Below are 25,331 nucleotides of genomic sequence, written 5' to 3'. Positions count from 1 at the left end.
GATGCACTTGAATTATTTGCCAGTTAAATGTGCTCACAAGCCATGCTTTGACCAGCTTTTAATGTAACGTAATTCACATAAACCACAGTGTTTACCAAAGTTAGGGACTAATATTATAAATGTTGAGATTCTTTTTTATATGTGTACATTTAGAAGTATCATTGGTAAGACTAAATTAGCTTTGTCTGTGGTACACCTCAGGTAATATAACCTTCCTTTATATGTGACTGTGAACTGTGGATCTGTTGTTTTGTTTATTTACAAAACTTTCAGAGGCTAGAAATGCATCATATAGGTCTCAGTTGTCAAGCTGGTATGGAGCTCAAAGCTATTGCTGCTCAAACAAGTATCAGTTGTACACGAAGATACTCCTTTTGAAACCACATTCAGTGATAGTTTTCATACACTAAGGACCAGCCTGGATTTCAGTCAATTGCTGAATTTGCTCTTCTTCAGTTGTGGACTCACATTTTGGTTTCTGCATGGAAAGTGATGCTAGACTTAGCTACATTGGTTTCAGTTCGTGAGCTTCTGCTGCTGCTAGAGGAGCTTTTCCATGATCTAGCCAGCTTTTGCCTTTAGCACAGTTATGCGCTCTCATTAGCAGATATGGGTACGTTATATTTTACAGTTATTGAAACTGTAGAAACATTTTTCTCTCCATTAATGTTTCTAAGGAGATTCAAGATATATGGGTATAGTTCTTTTCCTCCATCAACAATATTTAACAGAAAAGACAATAACATTATTTTAATTTTTGAATACTGTAAGCATTACTTGTCGTTTTGTTCTTCCACATTAGCTAGAAATCTGTGTGAGAGTGAGAGTTTAAAAGCAAATGAAGTCTTCAAACTGTGTGTAACACATGTTGAACATGGATTCTCAGCTTGTTCTACAAGTTGCACTTTCTTTTCAAAACTTGAATATGTGGATACTGTCTTATTTCGAATGTATGGGTGATTTGTCTGGAAAAGATATTGGGGGTTTTTAAACTATACCTGTTTACAGCTATATGCTTATTCTTTTTTTCTGAAGTCCCCATCCTTATTTCTCATGTATCAATGTAAATCTGAATAATACCAGTCAACTCAGTGAAATGTGAGATTAAAGTCAATCCTTCAGCATTTGCATCTGCCCAACTCTGGAAACAGTTTTTCAATGGACTTGGTTGCTTTTCTACAGTGACACTGGGTTTTTAAGAGTCGGGTATCTGAAAATCTACCAAATTCTGAGAAAAACAAGAACTGTGAAGTGCTGAAACAGGGCTGTTGGAGGAGAAATTGGGCCAAGAAACAGATTCTACTCCATGGTTTCTGTAATTGACACTTCAAGGTCAAAATCCTGCCTTTAGACTGGGCAAGGACATATGTTGATGGTAGTTTTTATTAAGAAAGTGAAGAAGCAGTTGATTAAAAACTTTGCCTCTTTATGTAACATTTAGATATCAAGCATTTGATTATGCCAGCTCATACCAATTAGGCATTATCTTTCTTAAACCCATAACTACTTGGTTAAGCAAAAGATGTTTTTCTTCTCTTAGGCAATCAAAATAAATTATCAAAGTCTGGCAAAAACTGTGAAGCAACAGTTTGAATTCATTTTAGTTCAGGCCAATCAAAATGAGAAAATGAGCTTCTGTGTTTTCGTATTTGCAATATATTTTTCTGCCATTTGCTGAAGTTTTCAGGAGACAGTAATTTCAAATAGAAAATGAATCTTTCATTTAAAAGCTAAAACAGGACATTCTGACAATTTCAAAGCTTTCTTTCTGAACCTTTTCCAAATGAAGACTTTTTTCTTTCTTCCTTATTTGGTTAAAGTTTTTATATGAATGCCATCAGTTTTAGAGCCCACAGTTATGTTTGCCCTCAAAGTTGTTCCCGTCATTATGTGCCAAAAGTCAGGCCTAGAAGAGCATGTGGACCTCCCATGAATAGTCTGGCCATACTATTTTCTTATTTGTCATACAGATGGTAGAAGTTACCAAAATCCATATTCTTGTGGACTGCATGGACTTGATTTTTGCCATTTTTCAACATTCTGATATTGGACTATTTGCTGCTTCTAATGGAGGTTCCAGAAGCTTATCACATTAGAAAAATGAGACCTACATGCAAAACTGCATGTATGAAAGATAACTAATTATTTGTCTGGAGAAGGGAAAACAGTTGTGGGGGAGAGGAACTATAGTAAAAATAAAAGTAAAAATAAAAGTAAAAATAAAAGTAAAAATAAAAGTAAAAATCCCACCCTGTTTTGCAGCATTGATGTTATATCTTATCATTTGCTATATCGATATTGTCAGAGCTCAGAATTTAAGGGTGTTTTTACCCTCAGTTTGTGAACTTCTTTTCAAATGTACGAATACAAGACTTCTGGTGAGAAACAGTAAAACCCACCCAGCAATGATTGCTTAGAAAGGCTGTTTACGATTTTACTCACTGTGTGAGAAATAGTTGCATGGTATTATGTCAAGTATGCCCAAGCCAGTTCAACATGAAGTGTCTAGTCCAATAAAAGAATATAGATCATATCTATAGGAATGTTAGGACAAGGGAAAGTCCATTATGTGTATCTCATTATGGCCTGTGGATTTTACATGTTGCAGAAACATAATTTGAGTTGGTATGGCTGAGGTGCATGGAGCTGGGGCTAAGGTGACCTGGACTCTGCACCCTGTCCTTCAAAGACTTGCTGTATGACACTAAACCACTCATTCTATTCCCTCATCTTCAGCTTTATGATAGAAAGTTAAGCATAACTTCCATAGGTTCTGTACAGCTCCTGACTGGTAGCAATACTCGATTTCATAGAAATAATAGGCTCTTTTTTCCCTTTTTTAATAGGACAAGGGGGCATGGGCTTAAACTCTGCCAGGGGAAATTTAGGCTGGATATTAGAAAGAAATTCTTTACAGAGAGAGTGGTCAGGCATTGGAATGGCCTGCCCAGGGAGGTGGTGGACTCGCCATCCCTGGAGGTTTTTAAACTGAGATTGGACATGGCACTTAGTGCCATGATCTAATAAACGGACTAGAGTTGGACCAAGGGTTGGACTCGATGATCTCTGAGGTCTTTTCCAACCCAGTCGATTCTGTGATTCTGTGATTCTGTGCTTGTGAAGGACCATTCAGCAGTCCCTGAGTTGTGAGAGAAGAACACTTGTGAAAGCTTCACAGAGGCAGGACTGGGCCACTTACGTGTTGGGCAGCCCAAAGCGGGAAGGACACAAAGCTGACACATAAGCAAATAAACATTTCCAGTCAAATGAGGAGGCAGTGGGTCCAGTCAATCCAATACAAAGCCATGCACTAAGTGCTGTCAGTTGAGCTTAAATCTTGTCTCTAATACTGTTGAGAGAGTAACGCGAGCTGCATTTCATTATGTCCCTTTCTAATAATATCTTTTTTTCTTCCCCCTCCCCAGCCTGCTCCAGAGACAACTGGTGAGTTCTGTTTAGAGATCTATTGGTATGCGCGGGAGGCAGTCAACAAAACCAGCTGCTCATAAACATCGCCAGGACAGACACAGATTTATAATTACTGTTATTGTTATTGCATTAATTTTCACACTTCATAAAGATAACAGCAAGGGCTGATGTCCTACCTCACTTGTCTTTTTATTTTTCAGAAATAGATGTAGATGGAGGAATTGATCAAGACATCTTTGACATCAATGCAGGTTTTTAAAATTCATTTTATCTTTTATTTTTTTAAAATTATTTTCATTATGGTAGCCACAGATCAATACAATAACTGAATATTTATCTCCTCTCCCCTTTAGCTTTAGGACTAGACCTTTTTGAGGGAGACATCAAACTTGATGGGGTGAGTTCAAATGTAAAATATAAAACCAGAAATGTATAATTGACTTATGCAATGTAAAGTATTGCTGGTGTGGAAATCATTGATGCTCTTACTAACAATAAATGTTGTTTATATAAGAATAAACTGAAAATGTTTGGGGATGGATTTCTATAAAATGTCACAGACAATGGAGTCGGGTGCATTTGCAGAAACATTATCCAGAATAAGGCCGGATTAGCCATCAGATCAATATTAGCTTCTAGTTTCTTTTACTGTGGCTTTTATAATTGTACTTTTAAGAGATTCAGAAGCACTGACCACATCCAGGCTTATATAAAAGATTCTCAATTTATCTGCCTTATTTTTATTATGAGCCAATTAAATTTACAGAATAGTTCTGCAAAACCTTCACCATGTAAGTAGATTCGCTAAAACCGATGGAAAATTAAATCTCTAATACCACATTTTAAAGCATCTGTGCAGTATCTCTGTCTAATCAATTAAAAAAATATGCATAGCAAGTTGCATCTCAAAGAGACCTAGTAGAAACTCCAAAAGTGTCTTCTACCCCTGAAAGTCAATAGTTTTTTACTCTCCCTTTTGGTGAAGCACTTTGGCCTAAGCATGTCAGTGGAAGCAAGGAAAGCACTTGTGAAAGGAACAAACACTTGGATTATGAAAAAATGTCAGAACTGTTAATGTCTGTGCACTTTTCAGGACTTTAGATCTTAATGCTTCGCATGGGAGCTGAAGCTCTCCTCACACATGGATCAAAATCTCAGGTAATTTGTATGGAGAAAATGCTACAGAAGTTTGAGACACGAGGCAAAGGGATTTTAAACCCAAGCCTTAGACCTCTCAGTGATATGTCAACATTTTTGAGCTCTTTGATTTTTTTCTATGTCTTATATGGGCTTGTAGGATACGAACTTTGCTTTAGCACTATTGTAGTCCCTGATCCTAAATGACTTTTTACTGAAGACCACATATTCATTTTCTTTCCCAGATACGTGAACGAAACTCCATCATTGGTGACAACTATCGGTGGCCCCACGTTATCCCCTATGTACTTGATGATAGCCTGGGTACAGTATTTGCAATGTCTGTCTGTCTTGTTCATTTAAGTGTTAAATGCAGACTGATAAATACACTGTGGCATCCTTTCATCTTGTAAGTCTAGAGCAGGCCATTTCCCATTGCAGTTTGGCCTGGGTATGCACAAGCAGAGCAGATCATCTTGGTGTTGGTGCTGGGTCTCATCTCCTTTCTTGGATGGTTCTCCTCCTGCCATTGCTATGGCCCAGGAGATTGATTCAATTTTAAAAACATATGCTTGAGCCATGAAGCTCTACTAAGCAGAAGAAAAAAACAGGGCACTGAAGATCTTTTTAAAGCAAAAAAACTTATGTGGCTATTTACATAATCTACAGCAGTGATGGCAAATTGGCATTCTGGCAGTTTGCAGTGGCACAACACTGAGTCCTCTGTTGTGGAGCCAAGGACACATCAGAGCTTGTCTCCATCCTTTCAAATCCACCCACCTGTGGCTCTGCATGGCATTGGCAAGTGGTGAGGTAGAATTTTAATTCCTACTGTGTACCACATAGTGAGATTGTGCCCTCACTATATAACGTGGGGTCAACTTTCTGGAACATGGCAGGAAAAAAAAATCATCCAACCCCAGTTTAGATACGGATCTAAACTGGTTGAAACCATACAAGTTTCTTAGAGGAGATAATCCAGGTATAATGTTAGCATGTACTGTATATTCATCATGCCATATTTTGTACATAACTATGAAAGAAAAATTACATGGAAACAAAACAAGAGGATGAGAAAATATCACAACTGCCTGATTTATGGTTTTTAGGTCCCTACCCCAGTCTTAATCCAACAAAAAAAAACCCTGCTTATTTTAACGAAAGATTGCTGGAGCAAGATCCACCCTTAGGACTTACTCCATATGGATAATAGTACGAACCTATTGGCTCAGTATTGACAAGAAAACTGTTTGCGTTGCAGAAATGAATGCTAAGGGACTCATCCTCAAGGCATTTGAACAGTATCGACTGAAAACATGTATCGACTTCAAACCTTGGGAAGGGGAGGAGAACTACATATCTGTCTTCAAAGGAAGTGGGTAAGAGGAGTAATGTAAATTAACTCTCATCCTGTTTGTCTACAGGCTCTTTTAATGGCCAGTATTCACTCTAAAATTCATATATCTGATTATAAAATTGTGTTTTTGTTGGGACTGTTTCTCCAGTCTTCTTTTAACTGGGAGTTGTAGTATTTTCCAAAACAGGTATTATCTTGGTAGTAATGAACAATTTCTTGCTGATACTTATTTTTAAATATGAGAGGTAATCAAGTTCTTTAAGAAGTAATTATCTGGGCATGGTAAAAGATATCAGAAACAAAGCAATAATTTTCTTGGCTGATCTTTGGATACATGGAGTGTCACTTTCAAATGGTCATCCTTAGTATGCCTTAGTTTCAAGGGGAAAAAAAAAGAATCCCAGTAGAAACATGATTGTTTTAACTGTGAAGAAATTAATTTGTTTGACTATAACAAATGGAATTGCATTTAAACAATGTCACACCAGCATTCATATATAACACCGATATTCTTAAATGCTGCACAGCACTGAGATATTTTACAGAGGTTTCCGTTTGTTTACCTCTTTTTATAAATAATTATGCTAGTCCACCTTAAATTTTGCAAAATAAGACTCCAGTAAAGAAGTCAAAATTGCCCCAGCTGCTTCCCTTTCGAAAAAACAGTGCAACAAAAACAAATAAATTCTCCACTCTATGCTGAATCATTTCTCTGTTAGAAAAGGAGATCAGGAAAAGCTTGATAGCCTGGTGAGGAAATTTACTTTCAGAAAATCATTTCCTGGTATGAGAATGTATTCGTAAATGGGAAAAGATTTTCTGATAATAGAAATGTTTCCCTTTGGTTTATTCTGAGATATTTGTAGCAGATAATTGTTTCAAAATTTCTTCGGTCTCTGGCTCTTTATATTTTCCACTTGTCATGCTGTGCACATGACATTGAAACTCAACCCTAAAAGGTGTATAAGTGGAGACTTAGGGAGCCATGCATTTTCCTGTGCTAATGACTCTTTGGCTTTTTGAGCCAAATGGAAAACTCATGTAGCTAAATTTTTTAGTCCTTCGTCACATAAAGTATGCATTGAATTTGCTTATAATTATACCCCAGAAAGAACCACAATGTTTAGCCTATGGCAAATAAGAGGCCTGTGCACAATATTTCATTTATAAGTCTATTAAAAATGGATGAGACATGGTGGCGAAGAAGACAAGTCTCTCTAGTTGGATAACATATCTTACCCTTGCTGCCTGGCATGTTGCTTGCCCTGAAATGTTTCTATCATCTCAGCTGACACATCTGTAAAAGAATTAATGCTCAGCAACACTTTTTCACTTTTTAAAAGATTGGAGCTGAACAGTGCAGTCTCCTCAAAACAGCTGTCCAGTTTCAGCAAGGTAGCTGTACAAATAAATTATCAGGACTTGACCCTGCATTAACTACATTCACTACCTTTCATTTCATTCTATTCCCTTCTTCTGGTGTAATGGGACAAGGTAAAACGTGGGTAAACCAACCCATTTCTCCTCCGCCATTCTTTTTTTTCTTTTTCTTTCTTTTTTTTTTTTTTTTTTAAATCAACTAGGACTACTCTAACTTCAAACTAAAGACCTCAGTCCAGAGGGTGCAGTACAGACAGGAGCTCAAAGTTCCTGGCAACACCAGCCAGATTCATAAAGTTTTCTTGCACTAAGAAAAAGTTAATGGATCATCTTTGCCTTTCTGACCTTGGCTTGCATCTATAAAACAGACAGAGGAAGGTGGGGGAACTTTGTGCCAAAAGGATTTGTAGTAAGCTATAAAGTCCTCGCCTGGATTATCCTTTTGAATTCAGATGAAGTCAGCCACAAAAGAAGCCAGCTGCCATTTTGTTGTGTTGACTGCCCTGTATAAAAATACATTTTTAGTCTCTAACATACAACACTGTCATCAACTCCCATACGAAGAGCTCTCGCCCTGTCTACATTCTTTATCTACCAGTTGCCAAGCCTTGGCTACTGCCTGTATTGTTTTAACAGGAATATATTTATAAAGCTAAGTGAGTAGAGGTACATGTAAAGTTTTCTAGAATACAACTTCTCACCTCACCTTCTCTTCAGACCTATGCATCTGCAGCAGAGGTTGGACTTTACTTACAGCCCTTCTTGCAAAAAGAAGACTGATGGGATTAGTCAGAGCAGGTACTTCCCTGTTCCTCTAACTTCTGATAGAGAAACTAGAAATGCCAAAAACACTGAATCAGAGGAGATACAGCTCTCACATGCTTGGGGAAGCTGGGACTTTCCCTCCATTTTCTCTCCTCCCAAAGACAGTGCTAACTATCTTCCAGGTGGCCATTTCTCTAGAGTGCCCCATCCCACTCATGTGGTTTTATTCTCAGTGCTAGGCAACACTGAGCAAGTATTTGCTCCCTCTCTGGCTGCAGAATGATGGTCTTGTAGGCATTTGGCAGACTGAAGGCAAGGGGAAGCTGCATCCCCTGGTGCTTGGATGGTCATTTTGCTGACTGTTCTGGATGTTCCTGTAGCCTGTTGTGCTCTGCACAGCAGATGTGAAGCCAGAGGCAGATACTCTGGTATAAGGTGGACCCAGAACTGTGATGGACTTCTTGGCCTCCTATGGATTATGCAGCTTTTCCTGTTGTGCAGAAGTCTTTGTTCAAGGGAAGACCATGAAATTATGGATGCCACATGTGCTCCTTCCCAGGTCTCATGCTGTGATTTTAATGAGTAATCAATAGCCAAGGCCTGTGCTGCTTTGTGGAAAGAGAAGTATTGGGGAATGTGTTGCACTAATAAGTTACAGGGTTTGAAAGCCTGTGGTGTGTTTGTGTTTTTAAATTTCTGGGGTGATAGGACTGCAAATCCTGTGGCATGTTTTGTGCCCGATTAATTTTATGGACTTCATTGGGTAAGCGTTGACTTATTTGCTGCATAAAATACCAATTTAAATGTAACTTTCTGTGCTTGCTAGCTTGTGGACATGGGGTGCCACTTTATTGGCTTGTGCAGATAGCTCATTGAATTTTTTTATTCTTTAATAAAAATTTCCAGCACAGCTGTGGTTTTGCTGTTCCTTGTGAGCCTGTGTCAGCAGCAAGTGCTGTAGCACAGCAGCTCACAAATAGCTGTAATAGAAAGAAAAGAGTTTATGAAAACCACCATCACATCCACCAACCTTTCAAAAGGTAAACGCAGCCACGCAGAAGAGTATCTGGCCTGGCAGCCACAGTCACTCACAAAGCAAAAGGGCAAAACAATAAAGAGAGAAGCAGCTGCAATCACAGAGAAGAGAACGTGCATGAACCTGGTGTTCCTTATGGTTGGGACAGGCTCAAAGTGCACTCACAGTCACTTACTGTGGTCCAGTTAAAAACTGTTAATTTGCAGTAAATTAATTGCTCTAAATCACGTGTCCATACTCTTTGATGTTTACCAGAGTACCAATTAAATTCTCATGAGTTTTCTTCTGTCACAAATACCTCAACATTTTTCTGCTAAAGCAAACACATTAAAAACAATAGAGCCAGGGTGAGGTAACTTCCAGTTCATCGAAAGAGAGCTAAATGTGAAAGAAAAAGATACGGTAAACAATAGACCAATGAAAAAGTACACTCTGTAACTTCAATGATCAAGCTAAAAGTGTACCTGTTGAACAGACTGATTCTGGATTTCGTGTGGCAGGGGTTGGTGTGTAGCTCACAGAGCCCTCTCTCATTTCATGTCAATGCCAGCTGCTGGTCCTCAGTGGGAAACCGCCAAGTGGGGTTGCAGCAGCTCTCCATCGGAGCCAACTGTGACAGGATAGCGACCATCCAGCACGAGTTCCTGCATGCCCTGGGATTCTGGCATGAGCAGTCACGCTCCGACCGCGATGACTACGTGTCCATCGTCTGGGAGAGGATTCAGTCTGGTCAGTCGCTCCCCGGCTTTTTTTCCTCAGACTCCGGTGTTAAGGGTTTTAGTGGTGGAACACACCATCCTTTGGTGGCTGCCCTGTCCTCTTACCTGAACTTAGTTTTCAAAGCCAGTTTATCAATAAATTAAACATCAAGTGACATGTGTTTGGGACAGGAAGCCTTGTTTGTTGTTGCTGTGGTTATTCCTTGTGCCACAGCAGTTCCCAGAGATCTTACTAGAGATCTGAGTCCTGTTATAGAATCATAGTATCATTTTGGTTGGAAAAGACCTTTAAGATCATTGAGGTAAACCATTAACACTGTAAAGTGCACCACTAAACCATGTCCCTAAGAACCTCATCTACATGTCTTTTAAAGACCTCCAAGGATGGTGACTCAACCACTTCCTTGGGCAGCCTGTTCCAGTGCCTGACAACACTTTCCATGAGGAAGTTTCTCCTAATGTCCAATCTAAACCTTCTCTGGTGCAACTTGAGGCCATTTCCTCTCATCCTATCACTTGCTACTTGACAGAAGAGCCCAACCTTCTTTCAGGCAATTGTGGAGAGTGACGAGGTCTCCCCTCAGCCTCCTTTTCTCCAGGCTAAACAGCCTCAGTTCCCTCAGCTGGTCCTCATCTTCAGACCCCTCACCAGCTTCATTGCCCTGCTCTGAACTCTGTCCAGCACCTCAGTGTTTTTCCTGTAGTGAGGGGCCCAAAACTGAACACAGTATTTGAGGTTATGCTACCTGTTATACAGCAGAGCAACAGAAGAGAATAATTAATTTTATTTGAATTAATACTCTAAGAGCAGTATGGCTATGGGAGCCTTGAACAAAACACAAGTAACTGAAAAAAAAAAAAAATAATCCCGCTCTGAAAATCCCAGTGCAATCAAAGCCAGTAGAAAATCTCTAATGACAACATTGTTCATCCTCTTTCTCCCCGGCTGCTACACCCAGTGCAGGCAGCAGAGCTGAGATGGCAGAGGATGCAGAGAAGGTGTGCAGACCCATTCAGGGTCCTCATCTCATGAGCAGTTACCTGAGCAATGCAGCTTGCAAGTGCTAAGTGTTGATGTCTTGGGCAGAAGCCTGAGAGCTGTCCCACAGTTCCCTGGGACTCTGCTGGGTCTCTGCCTCTTCAGCTTGCTGTTGCCCCCTGTGACTTTCAGGCAGTTCAAAAACAAAGCTGTATACAGAGGCTTGATGCTTTCCTAACACAGGTACACACAGAAGACTGTAAAAAAAAAACAAAACAACAAATAATGATTAAATCTAATGTATTCTTATTTAGTCATGATCAATAGCCAGGTGCATATGCAAGTATATACTACAGAAAATGACTTAGACTCTGTTATTTGATTTCCATTATATTTTGCTGACTCTGTAATGACAAGTTGCTCTATTGTTAGCCATTTGAAACTGCTGCAGCTTTTTTTACACTAGCCAGAATATAATTACTGTATTTTGACTAATTTAAAACCTTTGAAACTTTACCTTCCATTGGATAGTTGGTAATGTTTGGGGCTTTTTCTCATATTGCAGAAAATATCTGTAAATTTAAATTCTGATAGCTTTTCTCTTGACAACTCTAACTTGTTTATTGTGAGCCAAAATGACCAGCAATTTAACATCAGAGAATACAGATTAGAAACAGGTAGGCATTACAGTTGCAAATTGCATTAATTTGTGTACTGAAACATTATCTCCACTTTTGGGTATCACAAGCCCATCCAAGTTTATGAATAGTTTCATAGGAAAGATATTTCTGTTAGCAAAAAGCTTTCCTTAATCCAGTAGAAGTCATCATATTATGTTCCAGTGGCTGAAAGAGGAAATCAAATAACTCTAGACTACAAATAAATAGTTTTACAGAGTAAGTACAAGTAAATGACTACAAAAAATACTTGGGGATCTGATGGATTATCTGTCACTTTGAGTCTGCATGTCTCAACTTGATCCTCTTGGGCAACAAACAATCTTTCCTTTTATTTTTCCCATTAGGTACAGGTCATAATTTCAACAAATACGATGATAAAACATCAGACTCCTTGAATGTTCCCTATGACTACAATTCTGTGATGCACTACAGCAAAAACGCATTCAGAAATGGAACTGAACCCACCATCATCACTAACATACCAGACTTCATGGATGTTATAGGGCAGCGAATGGATTTCAGTGATTATGATCTCCAGAAACTGAACCGGCTGTACAATTGCAGTAAGTGTCTCCATTTCTTTTATATTTTTTGCATCTGGTATTTGAAAGAAATGAAGGCGATACACACATGCTGGACTCATCCATACCCAAGTGAAAGAGATGCTAACATATTTGGAGAAGTGAATTGTGTTAAAAACACCAGAAATAATGGTACAGCTAGAAATAACATAGTCATCCTGAAGAAACACTGCTGTGTAGCAGTGTTTTCTATGCAATTTTATCTGACCTTTAGTTTAAAACCAGCTTCATTCAGCAGCTGATTTTTGTTCATCCCTTGGGTGGCTGTTTAAAATGTGTGCTTCTGCACAAATCTGTTTTTTTTTCCCCCATTATTCCACAGCTGTTACTCAGACACTGCACAGAAATGAGTATCTTTGCTGTGGCTATCATACCTACGCCACTCTCGTGCAATTTGTGTGACACAGTGTGTGTCCATGCAAATAGGGTACAGAGACTCCTGTTAAGAAAATGTGAGCTTTTAAAACCTTTATTTCTAGTTTCAAACCCAGTCTCTTACGAAAGTGGTCAAAACACTTATTTTGCTCATGTAGGATTTATTTTAGAAAAGTTGAGTTAAAATAAGAAACAGAGAAATATGGATAATTCTGTTACCAAAATGTAACACAACTCTGTAATTGTGACTGCATCAAATGTGCCCTGTCACTCAGATGAAAACTCTTCTTCCTTGCCTCAGTATCTTAAGGAGTGAATACTGGTTTACAGTTAGTTATATTTTAAGCCTCATTCTACAGATGACTTAAATAATTACCAAACTGTTTTATTACAACAGTGCATTTTTTTTGAGCATATAATTCTGATGAAAATAATTCTGTTCCTTAGCTTCCAGCACTTGGCAAACATTCAGTTGGATCTTATAGTAGTGCTTACAGCTAAGGATGTCTTTAACTGTGGATGGGGTCCTTCTTCCTCACCGCTAATCTTACATACTTTCCATCATTCTTGTGCATTATATAAATACTTCATGACATTTTAAGTTTATTCTTAACTCACAGGCTCATTCCCCAAGGGAAATAAGCCCCAGTCATGTTGAAATTAGTGACAAAACTGCGACCACCCTCAGTGCAATCAGGATCTGTCTGGCTCCCCAGTCTGTCCCTTGGCTTTGTATAGTGCATACAATATTTGCAGAGCTGTTAGTGGTCTTCAGATCACCCATCATTTACCTAAGTGGCCCCTGTGCCAGGGAGGATGGGTTCTTCTCAGGTCGCAGCCCTCGCCCACCCAGCTGCTAGAACGATCCTTTCAGGCTAGAGAGTAGATTGAGAACGCCAAGAATGGTTTGGGTGGCAGATCTCCTCCCAGAGGAACTGGAAGATTATTTCTGTTAGCATGATTTAAGGAATAGTTTAAGCTGAATTTCTGCTCAGGGCCTGTGTGATTAGCAAATTGCATTAAAAATGGGAAACTTAATTCTTAAATTGAAAACAAACAAAAAAACAACCCACAGCATAAGAAATCCTGACAGATACTTTAGTGCTATTTTGATCTCTTCCTCAGGACTGCCTTTCAGACCATATAAAAACAGTAGACTTTAGTCTGTTTTCCCCTTCTAGTATATTACTTAACAGAACTGACCATGAGGTTTCCCTGAGCCACTGGAAGTCAGGACTCAGCACTCATCACCCATGTATTTTCTTCCAAGTCCATCCTTTCACTACATACCAAGAAAGTATCTGGCTCTTGGTGCAGATGGAGATCAATACCTGCCTCAAGCAGCATCCCCTTCCCCTATTTCATGAATTAATCTAAGAAATATATTGTAAGCTATTAGGTCTTGCTTTACTCTCCTACTGTTGTTCAGGTCACCGCTCCATGCCAGCTGGCACTTTCTAATTAAGGTAGTTGGGCTACTGCTTTCCTGTTTGGGCAAATTGAGTTCAAATTTTGTTTTGTATTTTGATTTCAAAGAGTTGTTTCATCTAATAATTCTACATTTTTGTTACTTTCTTGCTGCCATCTTAACTGAGTGTTTTGTTTTGTTTTCCTTTCTTCAGCAGTCAATATATAACTATAACATTTGCTGTGAAAATATTTTCTGGGTTTTTACAATGTCATACCGATAGTGTATCTTAGAAGGTATCAGTCATCAGTCATCAAACCTCTAGAGGTTTGTTAGCTCTCTATGAGGACAATACAAAATATCTCAGCAATATAACTGATTCGGCAGCAGTTCGTACTTAAGTGTTTCCCTGCGCTACAGCCATTGAAGGTGATTATTGCCGTACTCCTTGCCCTCTTTGTGGTGCAATGAAACCTTTAAACCTGCCACAATATTTTATACATTGTTTGAAAAGCAGTAATCACAAAGCATTTTATTAACTTAGTTGTTTTCAAATCGTGGCTGGTGTTACACAGAGCTCAGACATGATACAGTGAGAAACAAATCTAAGAATAAGGATAAACCTGGACTGCGTCTTCCCTCACCCATCCAGGGTTTGCTTTGGACAGAGAAAACATTTCATACAGTGTTTTCCCTTTCCTACTCAACTGCAAATTTTCCCATCACTTATTTTTTCACTTATTATATGCAAGACATCTTAAAAATTTGTATGAGTTGAGATATCCTCTGTCCCAAGCGTATCTTTGCCAAATGTTTTTTTTCAAGTCAGTATTTTGGAAATCAAGGTTTGTCCATTGCAGTGAAATAACTTCTGCTCTACTATATTTCAAAATAAGCAGTCCAGCTGATAAATTAGTGAAACTTTATCGAAATCTGTGGCTATGTGTCAACTGGCTGAGGGAAAGCAGAGGAATGAATGTGAAGTCCTCAGTCCTTTTGACTGTGTTGGGGCTGATATTAGTGTTCCTTGTATAAATAAAAGATGTGATCTGATAATTAGTTGACACCCTCCTGTACTTGCTAAGTGCCCAGAGTGGTCCTGACAATGTCTTTTTAATATCAGTGTTAATCACCAAATGCTCCAAGTTCCCAAAGTTTGTACCTGGTATCTGAAGCCACTGATGGTTTTGTGTTTGCATTTCTTAGTTTTTCTCTGGTCTTGTCTTTGAACATTGAGAATTAAAACGTATGTTGTGTAACAGACAGACACAACTTTTCTTTCTTTTTTTTTTTTTTTTTAATGTTATAGCTTCGTCCCTAAGTTTTATGGACACATGCAGTTTTGAACTTGAAAATATATGTGGCATGATTCAAAGTTCAGATGATAACAGTGATTGGCAGCATTTGTCTCACGTTCCTGCTGGGCCAAATACTGATCACACTAATATGGGAGAATGTGAAGGTATGAGAAAAGACTCTTCTTATCTCTTTGCGAAGTGTTTTCTGCAGACGCATGTGAGTTGACTTTGATCTTTGCCTTGTTCTCTGAATATTTGTTGACAAATTACAGTTTATTTTTTAACTAAGTAACATAAATCTGTACACTTCAGGGCATCAGGTGATGCATTTGATTTTCTGCTTATTTGAGAAGACTGAATGTTCTTATCTCTCCTGATCTGCTTTCTAGTCTTAGTGTCACATCCTGACACGAGAACTGTATAAAATGTTCTAACCTATGGTACGGGCACACCAGAAAGGCTGCTGCTTTTCTGAATAATTGTTCAGTAAGTCTTTGGAAGAAAAGACTTAGGAATTGCATATATTATCAGGGCTCACATGAACAATTAATTGAGAATATAGCCACTTGTTTCTGAACCTGTCAAAGAAAACTTTGTGAGTTCAGGGGCTTAAACCAATCCTCCAGAGAGAGAGTCAACTGTGAATTAACAGCACTGGGTAAAGAGTGAAAACCCGTGCTTTTGAGGACAAATTGCTCAAGACAGCCACATGAGGAAGAATGTTGCAAAAAGCACAGTTCTGCCTCTGGAGAATGAGAACAGGGAACAGTCCTAAGTCTGAAGATTTGTACAGGTTCTACCTTACCCTGACCTGACCATGTCTTCTAGCATTATTACAATACGGTGTTAAGAATACCCATGCACCAGGAAAAATTTTTCTCTCTCCTCTACTGTTCATTTCTCATTGACTTTTGACAGATTCCGGCTACTTCATGCATTTCAACACCAGTGCTGGAGCAGAGGGAAGCACAGCTATCCTGGAGAGCCGATTTCTGTATCCCAAAAGGGGCTTTCAGTGCTTACAATTCTACTTCTATAACAGCGGTCATGAAAGCGACCATCTGTATGTCTGGGTCAGAGAATATACTTCAGCCCATCCAAATGGTACTTTGAGACTCGTGGGAGAGATAAAAGGTATGGAATAAAATTGCACTAGGGTTTAATCCATACTCAATATCCTTTTCAAAGTGCTAGGGGAAAATATTGTAGGAAAGTGACTCATCTCCTAGCATTATTCTTTGGCTTCTTCTCTAACTATGTAATTGATTCTCTGCCGTTGAAATTATACTTGATGGATCCTCAGTCAGCCATTTCCCTATAATATAATAAATTACCACAAATTACAAACTCTCGAGTTATCAAGACAGTTTTCTCACCAAAATAGCTAAAATTCCATGATTTAAACTGTTCCTGAATTGCTGCTATCAATAGCAACAGATGAAGCTGATCGTTAGAGTAAATTACAATGAATAAGAAAGTAATAATAAAGAAACAGAAAGTGTAAGTGCCCTGGAATACCTAACATACTAGTGTAAAAAAGATAAATAAAATTTACCTTACTTTTTACACAAGGTTTGAAATAACTTAACCAAAGTATATGGGCAATAGATAATGATTTGAGTTGTAGTTTGAAGAAAATTAAGTTCTTGTGATTTCAGGAGCCTGTGGCCTACAGAATGAGCAAGTGAGGCCAGCTAATGGACGAAAGCTCTTTAAGCTAGAATTGCCAAGGTCACTTTATGATTAAATTACTTTCTCAAATATTTAACTAATACTTGGTCTCCATTACAGCTACAGATAGATCAGTCGTCTTGTTACACAAAGTTCTGAGGGAGCTGTTTTACTAAATATGTGTCAAATCCACATCTTCTGCCTCTTTTTGTCCCTCAGCTACTGCTTATGGATGATTGTCCTTTTTTTTCTCACTCTTTTCTTCACCCTGGTGCTTTCATCACCCTGTGTGCCATCAGGAATCATATAAGTGAATATAAGTGTCAGGGCTGCTACGGCAGGTGTAAATTTCAGATTAGTTTGAGCCTTCCAAGCTCTTTCAAACTCTACTTTGAAGCCAAGATTAATTTCTCCTTACTTTAGCCTTCTTCACAAGTACTCTTTTATGTATATGAGGCTCAATCTCCCATTCCCATTTTCTCAAGTCCGTAATTTCCTTTTAAGCCTCAGATCTCATATGTGTGTCCAAATGGGCACCCTACTTTGACAATCGCCAGTAAAACTTTCAGGAATGGGTTAAGATCCTTTTCCCCCTCAAGCTGTTTCACTTCTCTCATGTGAGAAGTTATCCTCACTAATGCAGCCAACAAACTTGAAGAAACAGGGACACTCAAGCTCTTTCCAGCCATGATCTGACATCCTGACTGAGCTGCTGGTGGGTTTGCACTGACCCACCGCGCTCGAGAGGCTAAAGGAGAAGCCTTGAACCCTTTCTGCTGGTCTGTGGCAGCTGTGGCTGCATTCAGCAAGGAGCAGAGAGGGCTGTGGGACATTCCACAGCACAGTAGTTGATCTGCTCTTTGAACGTGATTCAGAAACCTCAGTCTTGCAATCAATCTGTGTAGTTCAAAAAAACTTTTGTTTACACAAAAGACAATTTAATGGAAAACAGTGGGGTGTTTTTGTTCTTGTTTCTGGGTTTATTATTTTTCCCCTCCTAATTATAACAGTAATGAAAAATGGCAAGAAATTAAGACTCATATCTGAGTTCCATTGTGTTGTGTTTGAATTTGTTAGGAGAGTGAAGCATACATTCTGTACCTGGGACTGGCACTGCTTATTTTATAAATGCAGCTGAAAGTCTGGTCTTCTGTGCAGGTGAACATAAACCAGACAGAAAAATAAACTGTTTTGCTGCACATACTATTATTTTAACGAAGGATGTCCTACCTTCCCCTGCCTTACACGGCCTCCGTGCAGAGGTCTTTGCTTTTGCATACACTGCTTTTGGAGTCAAGTGGAATTTGTTAGTTCAGGCACTTCTAGATACAGCATCAAACTCACAGTGAGGTTTTACCACATGAAGTAGGTTATGCAAATGACTGGCTTTAATTTGAACTTAGTACCATTAATCATTTGATGGGTGAATAGTCCTTATGCTTAGGCAGACTTCTGACAAGCCATTTACATATAAAAAAACAATTGCATGAACCAAGCTTGTAGTTCTAGGCTCCCAGAATCCTCTGAGACATATTGCTATTCAGTTATTTGAATATACTTTGCTCTGAATTTTTTTCTTATTAATAATACAGGTGACAGCCATCTTTGTGCATGTAATTATTGCAACGTTTGGACTAATTTAATGGAATGTTCTTTAAAAATTTATAAGAAAACGCAGTCTTAAAAACCATTAACACTGCTTTCACTCAACTTTAAGAGCTGCTATGCATGTTAATTCTGTTAAAACACTGAACTGAGAAAATATGAACTTGCATGACAAGAGTAACTTCTACAAGAGAAATATTCCATCACATCGATGCCGGTGGAACTGAGGAATTCCTACACAGCATTGGTACAGGTCTGTAGTTCTGTGCAGTGTTTAACTGCACTGTTTACTCAGAAATCACCACCTTTGTTTTTCAGGTTCACCTGTGAATTACTGGCAGCTCCATCATGTTTCTTTGAATGTCACAAGTAAATTCCGGGTTGTGTTTCAAGGTGTGAGAGGAAGTGGCTTGTCAAACGGAGGCCTCTCTATTGATGACATCAACTTGTCAGAAACTCAGTGTCCCCACCATGTCTGGCATATCAGAAATTTCACACATCTCCTCAACACAAGTCCAGCAGGGACAGCAGGAAGAATATACAGTCCACCTTTTTATTCCAGTGAAGGATATGCTTTTCAGGTCAGCTTGTATTTAAATGGTAGCACCGATAACCCATTTAATGTAGAAATGTACTTTCACTTAATTTCTGGAGCAAATGATGATCATTTACAATGGCCCTGTCCGTGGCAACAAGCTACCGTGATTCTGCTTGACCAGCATCCTGATATACGTCAACGGATGTCAAACCAAAGAAGTATAACAACCGACCCCCTGCAATTATCAGGTTAGTTAAAATTAGACATGCTGTCTAGTATGTTTAAAACACAGCCAAAAGACAAGGAGTCAGTTTTTCTCTTTGTGTAAATTAGTTCAGTTTTTTCAGTTTCCGAAATGTTTTATTTGCTCATAGCAATAATGTAATTGATCCACAGATAAGAAAAAATGATCACACAAGTAGGTTAAGCTGGGTCATAGGATTTCAAGGTTGATTTGCACAAAAAACAGTTGAATGATCCACTCCTAAAAATTCTTTCATATGCTTTTTGAAGATTCATTTATACCTGCTTTAATGAGAATGGAAGTTTTCCAGAAGGCTTGAAAAGAAAAAAAACTGAATTAACAATACACACAGTTCATACTAGGTAAAAGTGCAGCTATTAAACAAATCCCCTCCCTCCTTGTAAAAGGTACAGTGGTGTCAGAGCAGATCTCCAGATGGACAAAGTACTGATTCATATTACATAATCTGTACTTGTTCAAGGTATGAGAGATAAGGAGCAGTGATCCACAATAACCTGGAAAGGAGGCAGTTGAGGTAAAGATGTAACTCTAATAAATGTTTGGAATATCTATAAAGAGAGATATTAAATAAAAGCCCCATATTCATGATTGGAGAAAGATTGGATTTAAGCCAAAATGACTTTCTGCATCTATATAAGAATTTTGCCAAAAGAAACCGCCTCCCCCACTGAATTAGTTTCCTGGGCTTTCAGACCATAACATTAGTGAAGGAAGTAAGGTAGGCACAAAAATGTCTAATTCACACTATTATTTTTTAAAAAATTATTATTTACATTTATGTTTCTATGACACTGTTCCTACATCAAAACAATTAATGTAATCCAGAAAGACTAAATGTTCTCCCCTGTAAAGGAAAGATGCATCACACTAGGTCTGCCATAGATGATTGACATTTTATGCTGCTACAGCCACAGAGCTCAGCCCTTTTCCTTCCCTGACCCCATGGACATGTGGTCTGTTTGCACTCTGCTCCTTCTCCCTTGTTTATTCATATGTTGCTAATAGCCCCAGGTTCCCAAGAGAAGCCTTGTAACTCCAGTCCTTTCTCTAACCAGCAGAGGTGTTGAAGCAGGCAGTTTCTTCTCCCTCTGTCAGATACTTTCATAGACAATCAGGCTCAGCCTTGAGATTTAGAACAGGGTTTGATGGAGGAGTCAGCAGCTGCCTGTGACTACTCAAGTTGTTCAAGTACCCCCTGCCCTACATCCACATCATGTGGTGCTCTTTTTTGAAAAAAACAATGAATCAATTAATTTTACAGGTGATTCACGTGCTACTCATCTTCATGCCCACTGCACTTTAAAAGAACTAAAAAGCAAATACAACAGGTTTTCAACTAGGTCTTCAACAGCCTCATCTCCAGCAGGCTCTTTTCTCAATACTGCAGGCTAAACCAAGCCTTGAAGATCTCCATTGTCTTGTGCATCACATCAGTGTGGAATCTCAGGCAAAAAAATCTGCAAATATTGTAGGCAGGTTCAGCATTACTTCTACTCCTTGAGTTTCAGGCAATTTTTTGTCCTCTCTGTATTCATGATGTCTCTGAGCAGCTAAGCAGAAGCAGGCAAGGTGGGATGCAGTCTGTCTTTGTTGTTAAGAGAGGCCTCAGTACTACTTTTCAGCAGAGATCATCTGAGAAGGAAGGGACCTTATTGAGAAAGAAATCCAGAGTGGTCCCACACTCACATTCAGTTAATCATTTTTTTTCCAGCTTCGTCATCATCTTATTTTTGGGATAGGCCAGATAAAGTGGGATCTGTGGCATCTTTTTCCAATGGAACTACATTCATGAGAGGTCCAGGAATGGGAACAAGTGCATTTTTAACTCATCAGAGACTTAGAAGCCGCAACTTTGTTAAAGAAGATGGTGTTTATATTCTTTTAACAATGGAAGGTATGTAAACATGACTGGTATTCTTTATGATACAGTAAACATGGAATGTCACATACTTACCAAGTCACTATTACTGTAGATGTAAATACACATTATGTACTTTGCAAATGAGCAGTTTTGGAACAATGCGTGTATCTGAAGTCAAATCCTATGTCTGAATAGATTTGTAGATAGATATGTGCACTGTATAACTCCTTTATCTCATGTGAAGGCTTATAAAATTATGCTAATCCTGTACAAATTATTTTGAATGGAGTACTTTGAATAAAATTGTCTGTTTCTGAAAAAACCTAGAGAACATTTCCAAAATATATCATGCTCCTGAAAGGTAAAAATGACTATTTATCCATTAAACCTGTGGACAGGTTCTTTGCTCTTTACTCTTAGAACTTATCATTAAAATAAGCAGAACAATAACATGAAGTAAAACCTTATTTCTTGTGGTTTTATCATGCAGATATATCACATCTACTATCAACTCAGCCAAGTGTTTCACCCACCTTTGCTGTGAATACATCCAGTGCCAACACCATCAAACCTACCTCTACCACCACTTCCACCACCAGGCCTACCACTGGGTCTACCACCACCACAATGCCCACCACAACAACCTCTGTCACCCTGACCGAAGAGCCAGAGGTTCCAAATTCTTGTCCAGACAACCATTGTGAAAATGATGGTGTCTGTGTTGTTGTAGATAGAGCTCCAGTGTGCAGGTAGCAGCTTTTATTCACTCTAAACTGCAATTTTAGGATGAGTAACGAAAGCTTCTGGTAGAATAAATCTTTGTTCTTAATGAAAGGACAGGCATAATAGCTGATTAAGGCAAATATTTCCGACTTCTACTGTGAGACTAAACTTATGACCGCTTTGGGCAAAAAGCTCCTAACCTCAGCATTTGACCATTTTGAAGTACTTTGCTTGACTTCCCTGTACATTATATTTCGAATGTGTTTATCTTTTCAATAATGTATTAGTCCAATGTTATAAAACAGACTGTGCATCTCCTTAGAAGCCCCTATAGCAAAAAAAGGGTTAAATATAAGTGGAGTTGAAACAAAAATGCATTTATATCAGTAGAAATATGTTTAATACTTCTCAGGCAGGGTGCATCAGAGACATTATTTTAGAATTTGATTCAGAAATATCATGCAGCACAAGTTATGACCACAAATTACCAAAGCGTAGTTGCTTGCCTTTGAAACCAGCAATGAAGGCTGAGGGCTAAAGAGATTGTTTACCCTGCAAGAAAATTAATATCAACCTTTATTTAATTCTCTGTGGATACATTTACGTAACAAACCTGGCTGATCAGCTTTGTTGTAGCTCTCAAACAAGCTCTAAGGCTGAAGATAACAACCTTATGTGATGCTGTGCCAGGGCAGGTAGGCTGCAGAGTGCTTTGAGGCAAACCTCTAAAGGCCAAGGGCACCAAGAGTCAGGATGACTCATTAAGTGCTCTGTCTCCCCATTTAGAAACCTTTTAAAAAACAATTCTTGTGCAACTCATCAGAAGCAGGTCACAAATATGAGTAAATGTCAAGGAGCTGTTCCAAGAAGACCAAAAAAAAAAAAAAGTTATGCTGAATGTTATGCCTGATTTCGAAATTATGGAAAGAAATCATTTATTCTCTGACATCTGCGGACTGTTTGAAGCTCTAGTGCCTATGTGACCTACTTTCCATCCTAAAGAAGTGTGTGACCAGCAGCCTGTTTCGGCTCCTGTTTTCTATTAGGAAATGAGGGGGAATGTGGCGCATAACTGTTTAAGGCGGATCACATATGTCCCCTAACAGTCAGTATCCTCGCAGTGCACTGTGAACGGACTGATTTTCAGGGTTGAGCATACAGTTCTGAATAAATGGCTTAGACAGGAACTAGAAAAACAATAACAAAAGGAACAACAAGAGTTAGAAAGATAGGAGCAGGTGTGCACTCAGCAGTACTGCACATGTATATATATATATATATATATATGTATATATATTTCTAGTTAGATCATTGGGTCCCTCATATGCTCACTATAAAATATTTCAAAACTGATATTAGCGCTGGATAAGGTGAAGGAATCAAGGCTTGGAGGTGGTTTTTAGTCATAAAACCAGACAACTGCTAGGATGTTAATTCTGTTCTTACTTTGTTCTTGGGGGAGGGCAGAGGCTGCTCCTACAAGTTCTTTAAATTTGAAAATAAGCTCCTTCTGGTAATGAGATGGTCTGATTGGGAATGTACCACATCTGCAAGTGGAGAAGCACTGAACAGGGAAAAGAGAATATGGTGGGAACATTTTTGGCTCACTCAGTCCTAGAACTGGGGAATTCTTGCACCCAAGGTTTGGTTCAGCTGCTCTCTGGTCAGTGATGCCTTGAGAGTCTGGCCTGTGGTCTCCACCCCATTTATCTCATGGGTTCAAATTGCTGCATAAGGTGAGCTGAGAAATAAAAAAATAAAGATCTTGTGAGGAAATAGGAGGCTTAAGTTTTCTAGAGGATGGTAAATGTGGCTTGATAGGATAAAAACAGCAGTGTAAGGTTTCTGGACCACTTGCCCTAGGAGCTTATTCAGCTCCTTCCTATAAAGGCTTTTTTAAAATTGGCTGAGTGAAGAAGGTAGCAGGGCTTTGTGTAAAAGCTGAGCATTGAAACAGGCAGAACTGCATCAGGATAAGAGGCTAATTAGTAACAGTGGCTGGAAATATTACGTGACATTGGTCCTAGAGAGAAGTATCAGTTTCATGGAGCAGAAAGTGAGTTTTCTATCAACAGAAGTGCTATAAATTTGAGGGAAAAAGAAGCAGATAAGTGAACCGAGTGATCCAGAGGACCTCTCTCTTGGTAGCAAAAGGCAACCATTCTGTAGCAGCAGCTCTACAGATCAGCTGCGGCCAAGCCTTAGGCAGTCAAAAGAATTAGAATGGTGCTTGGGTTTTCTGGCAAAGGCTCCCTCTGAAGATGTGACCTGTAAAACAGTGGGAAGCTGAAAGAAGCACATCCAGATGTGTAAGGATAGTAGGCCACTCAAGACAACTTTAAAATAGAAGTCCATTTTAAGATAACTTCATTGCGCTTTGGGATATACAAACAGTGCGTCAGAGAAATGACTTTTTTAAAGCAGCCCTTTTCATGCCTTTATTATTTAGGTGATGCCACACCTCTTTTCTTTTACTTCTAGGTGTCCAGCAGGTGACAACTGGTGGTACATGGGAGAAAAGTGTGAAAGGAAAGGCTCAACTCAAGAAAATATTGTAATAGCTGTTTCTTCAACCGTAGCTGTATTTGTTGTAATGCTTATTGTCACTATCACAACCGCAGTGTGCCTTAAAAAGAAATACAGTCAAGGAAAGGAAAATGGGGAGGACATGACACTAGAAGTAAGTATTTTGCCTATTTCAACAAATATATATATATGTGTGTACACACACACTTATCTCTCTATATTTACTAAAAAGTAAATAATCAATTTCAGTAAGAAGTAACTTGGAAGATGTCACATTTTTCAAGTTTGAAGACTTAGGAATTAAAGAGCTCCAGTAAGTGCTACTAATTTATCAAACACCAAAACCCACTTCATTCAAAACCTGTGCTCCTCCTCCAGCCCCACCACCCTTACTGCCTTGATAGCAGCATACATGGAGTGGGAGAATGTGAACAATGGGGCTCATTTTCAATTCTTAACTAAACTGTGTCTTCTGTTTAGTGGACTTGTATTTCATCTATTACTGCATTTTCTACTAAAGATCTCCCGTTAAAAGACCTGGCTATGGTGCTAAAAAAACCCATCCCAAAATGTCAAAACAAAAAGCAAACCTAAAAATCAGTTTCCCTATTCAATGGCTATTTTTTATGCAAGGAACAAAGTAGCCCTGGAAATTCTGACTTAGGGGGAATTAGAGGAAGACAACAGGTTAAAAACTACCTGAATGAGTGGATCAGAAAGGCCATGTAATCAATAGCAGTGACCTTTGGGCAGGTTTTGATAGGAAGTTTCATAAAGTCTCAGGCATCTGGACTCATAGTTTAAACAGAGACTTAGACTTGGAAATAACAAGAATGACATAGGTTAGAGGGACTCACAAGGCACAGGAGAAATTTTGCAAACAAAATGAAGATGAATGGCCTTCCCAAGAGCAGACTTCCATTTTGAATTTTGTCCTAATATTCTTCGTGTGATGTCCTGTTAAGGTGCAGTACCTCTCTGCCATACCAGACACTTGA

At 38.8% G+C, this 25,331-nt stretch overlaps 1 protein-coding gene across 1 annotated transcript; it reads left to right on the top strand.

Moving 5' to 3' along the window:
- Positions 1-609: 609 nt before the first annotated feature.
- Positions 610-25,331, top strand: MEP1B (meprin A subunit beta; the record flags this gene model as incomplete). The annotated part of the gene is made up of 14 exons (XM_082044558.1): positions 610-613; positions 3,630-3,680; positions 3,783-3,826; positions 4,812-4,890; positions 5,828-5,945; positions 9,655-9,833; positions 11,827-12,045; positions 15,156-15,308; positions 16,063-16,278; positions 18,739-19,206; positions 20,935-21,117; positions 21,575-21,833; positions 24,289-24,487; positions 25,299-25,331. The coding sequence occupies 14 exons, from the start codon at positions 610-612 to the stop codon at positions 25,329-25,331; spliced, it is 2,205 nt and encodes a 734-aa protein (XP_081900684.1).

This window comes from Streptopelia decaocto (genome assembly GCF_964273445.1).
Source record: "Streptopelia decaocto genome assembly, chromosome: 2".
Lineage (NCBI taxonomy): Eukaryota > Metazoa > Chordata > Aves > Columbiformes > Columbidae > Streptopelia > Streptopelia decaocto.
Note: the sequence above shows the minus strand (reverse complement) of the source record. Positions and strands in the feature narration are given on the sequence as shown.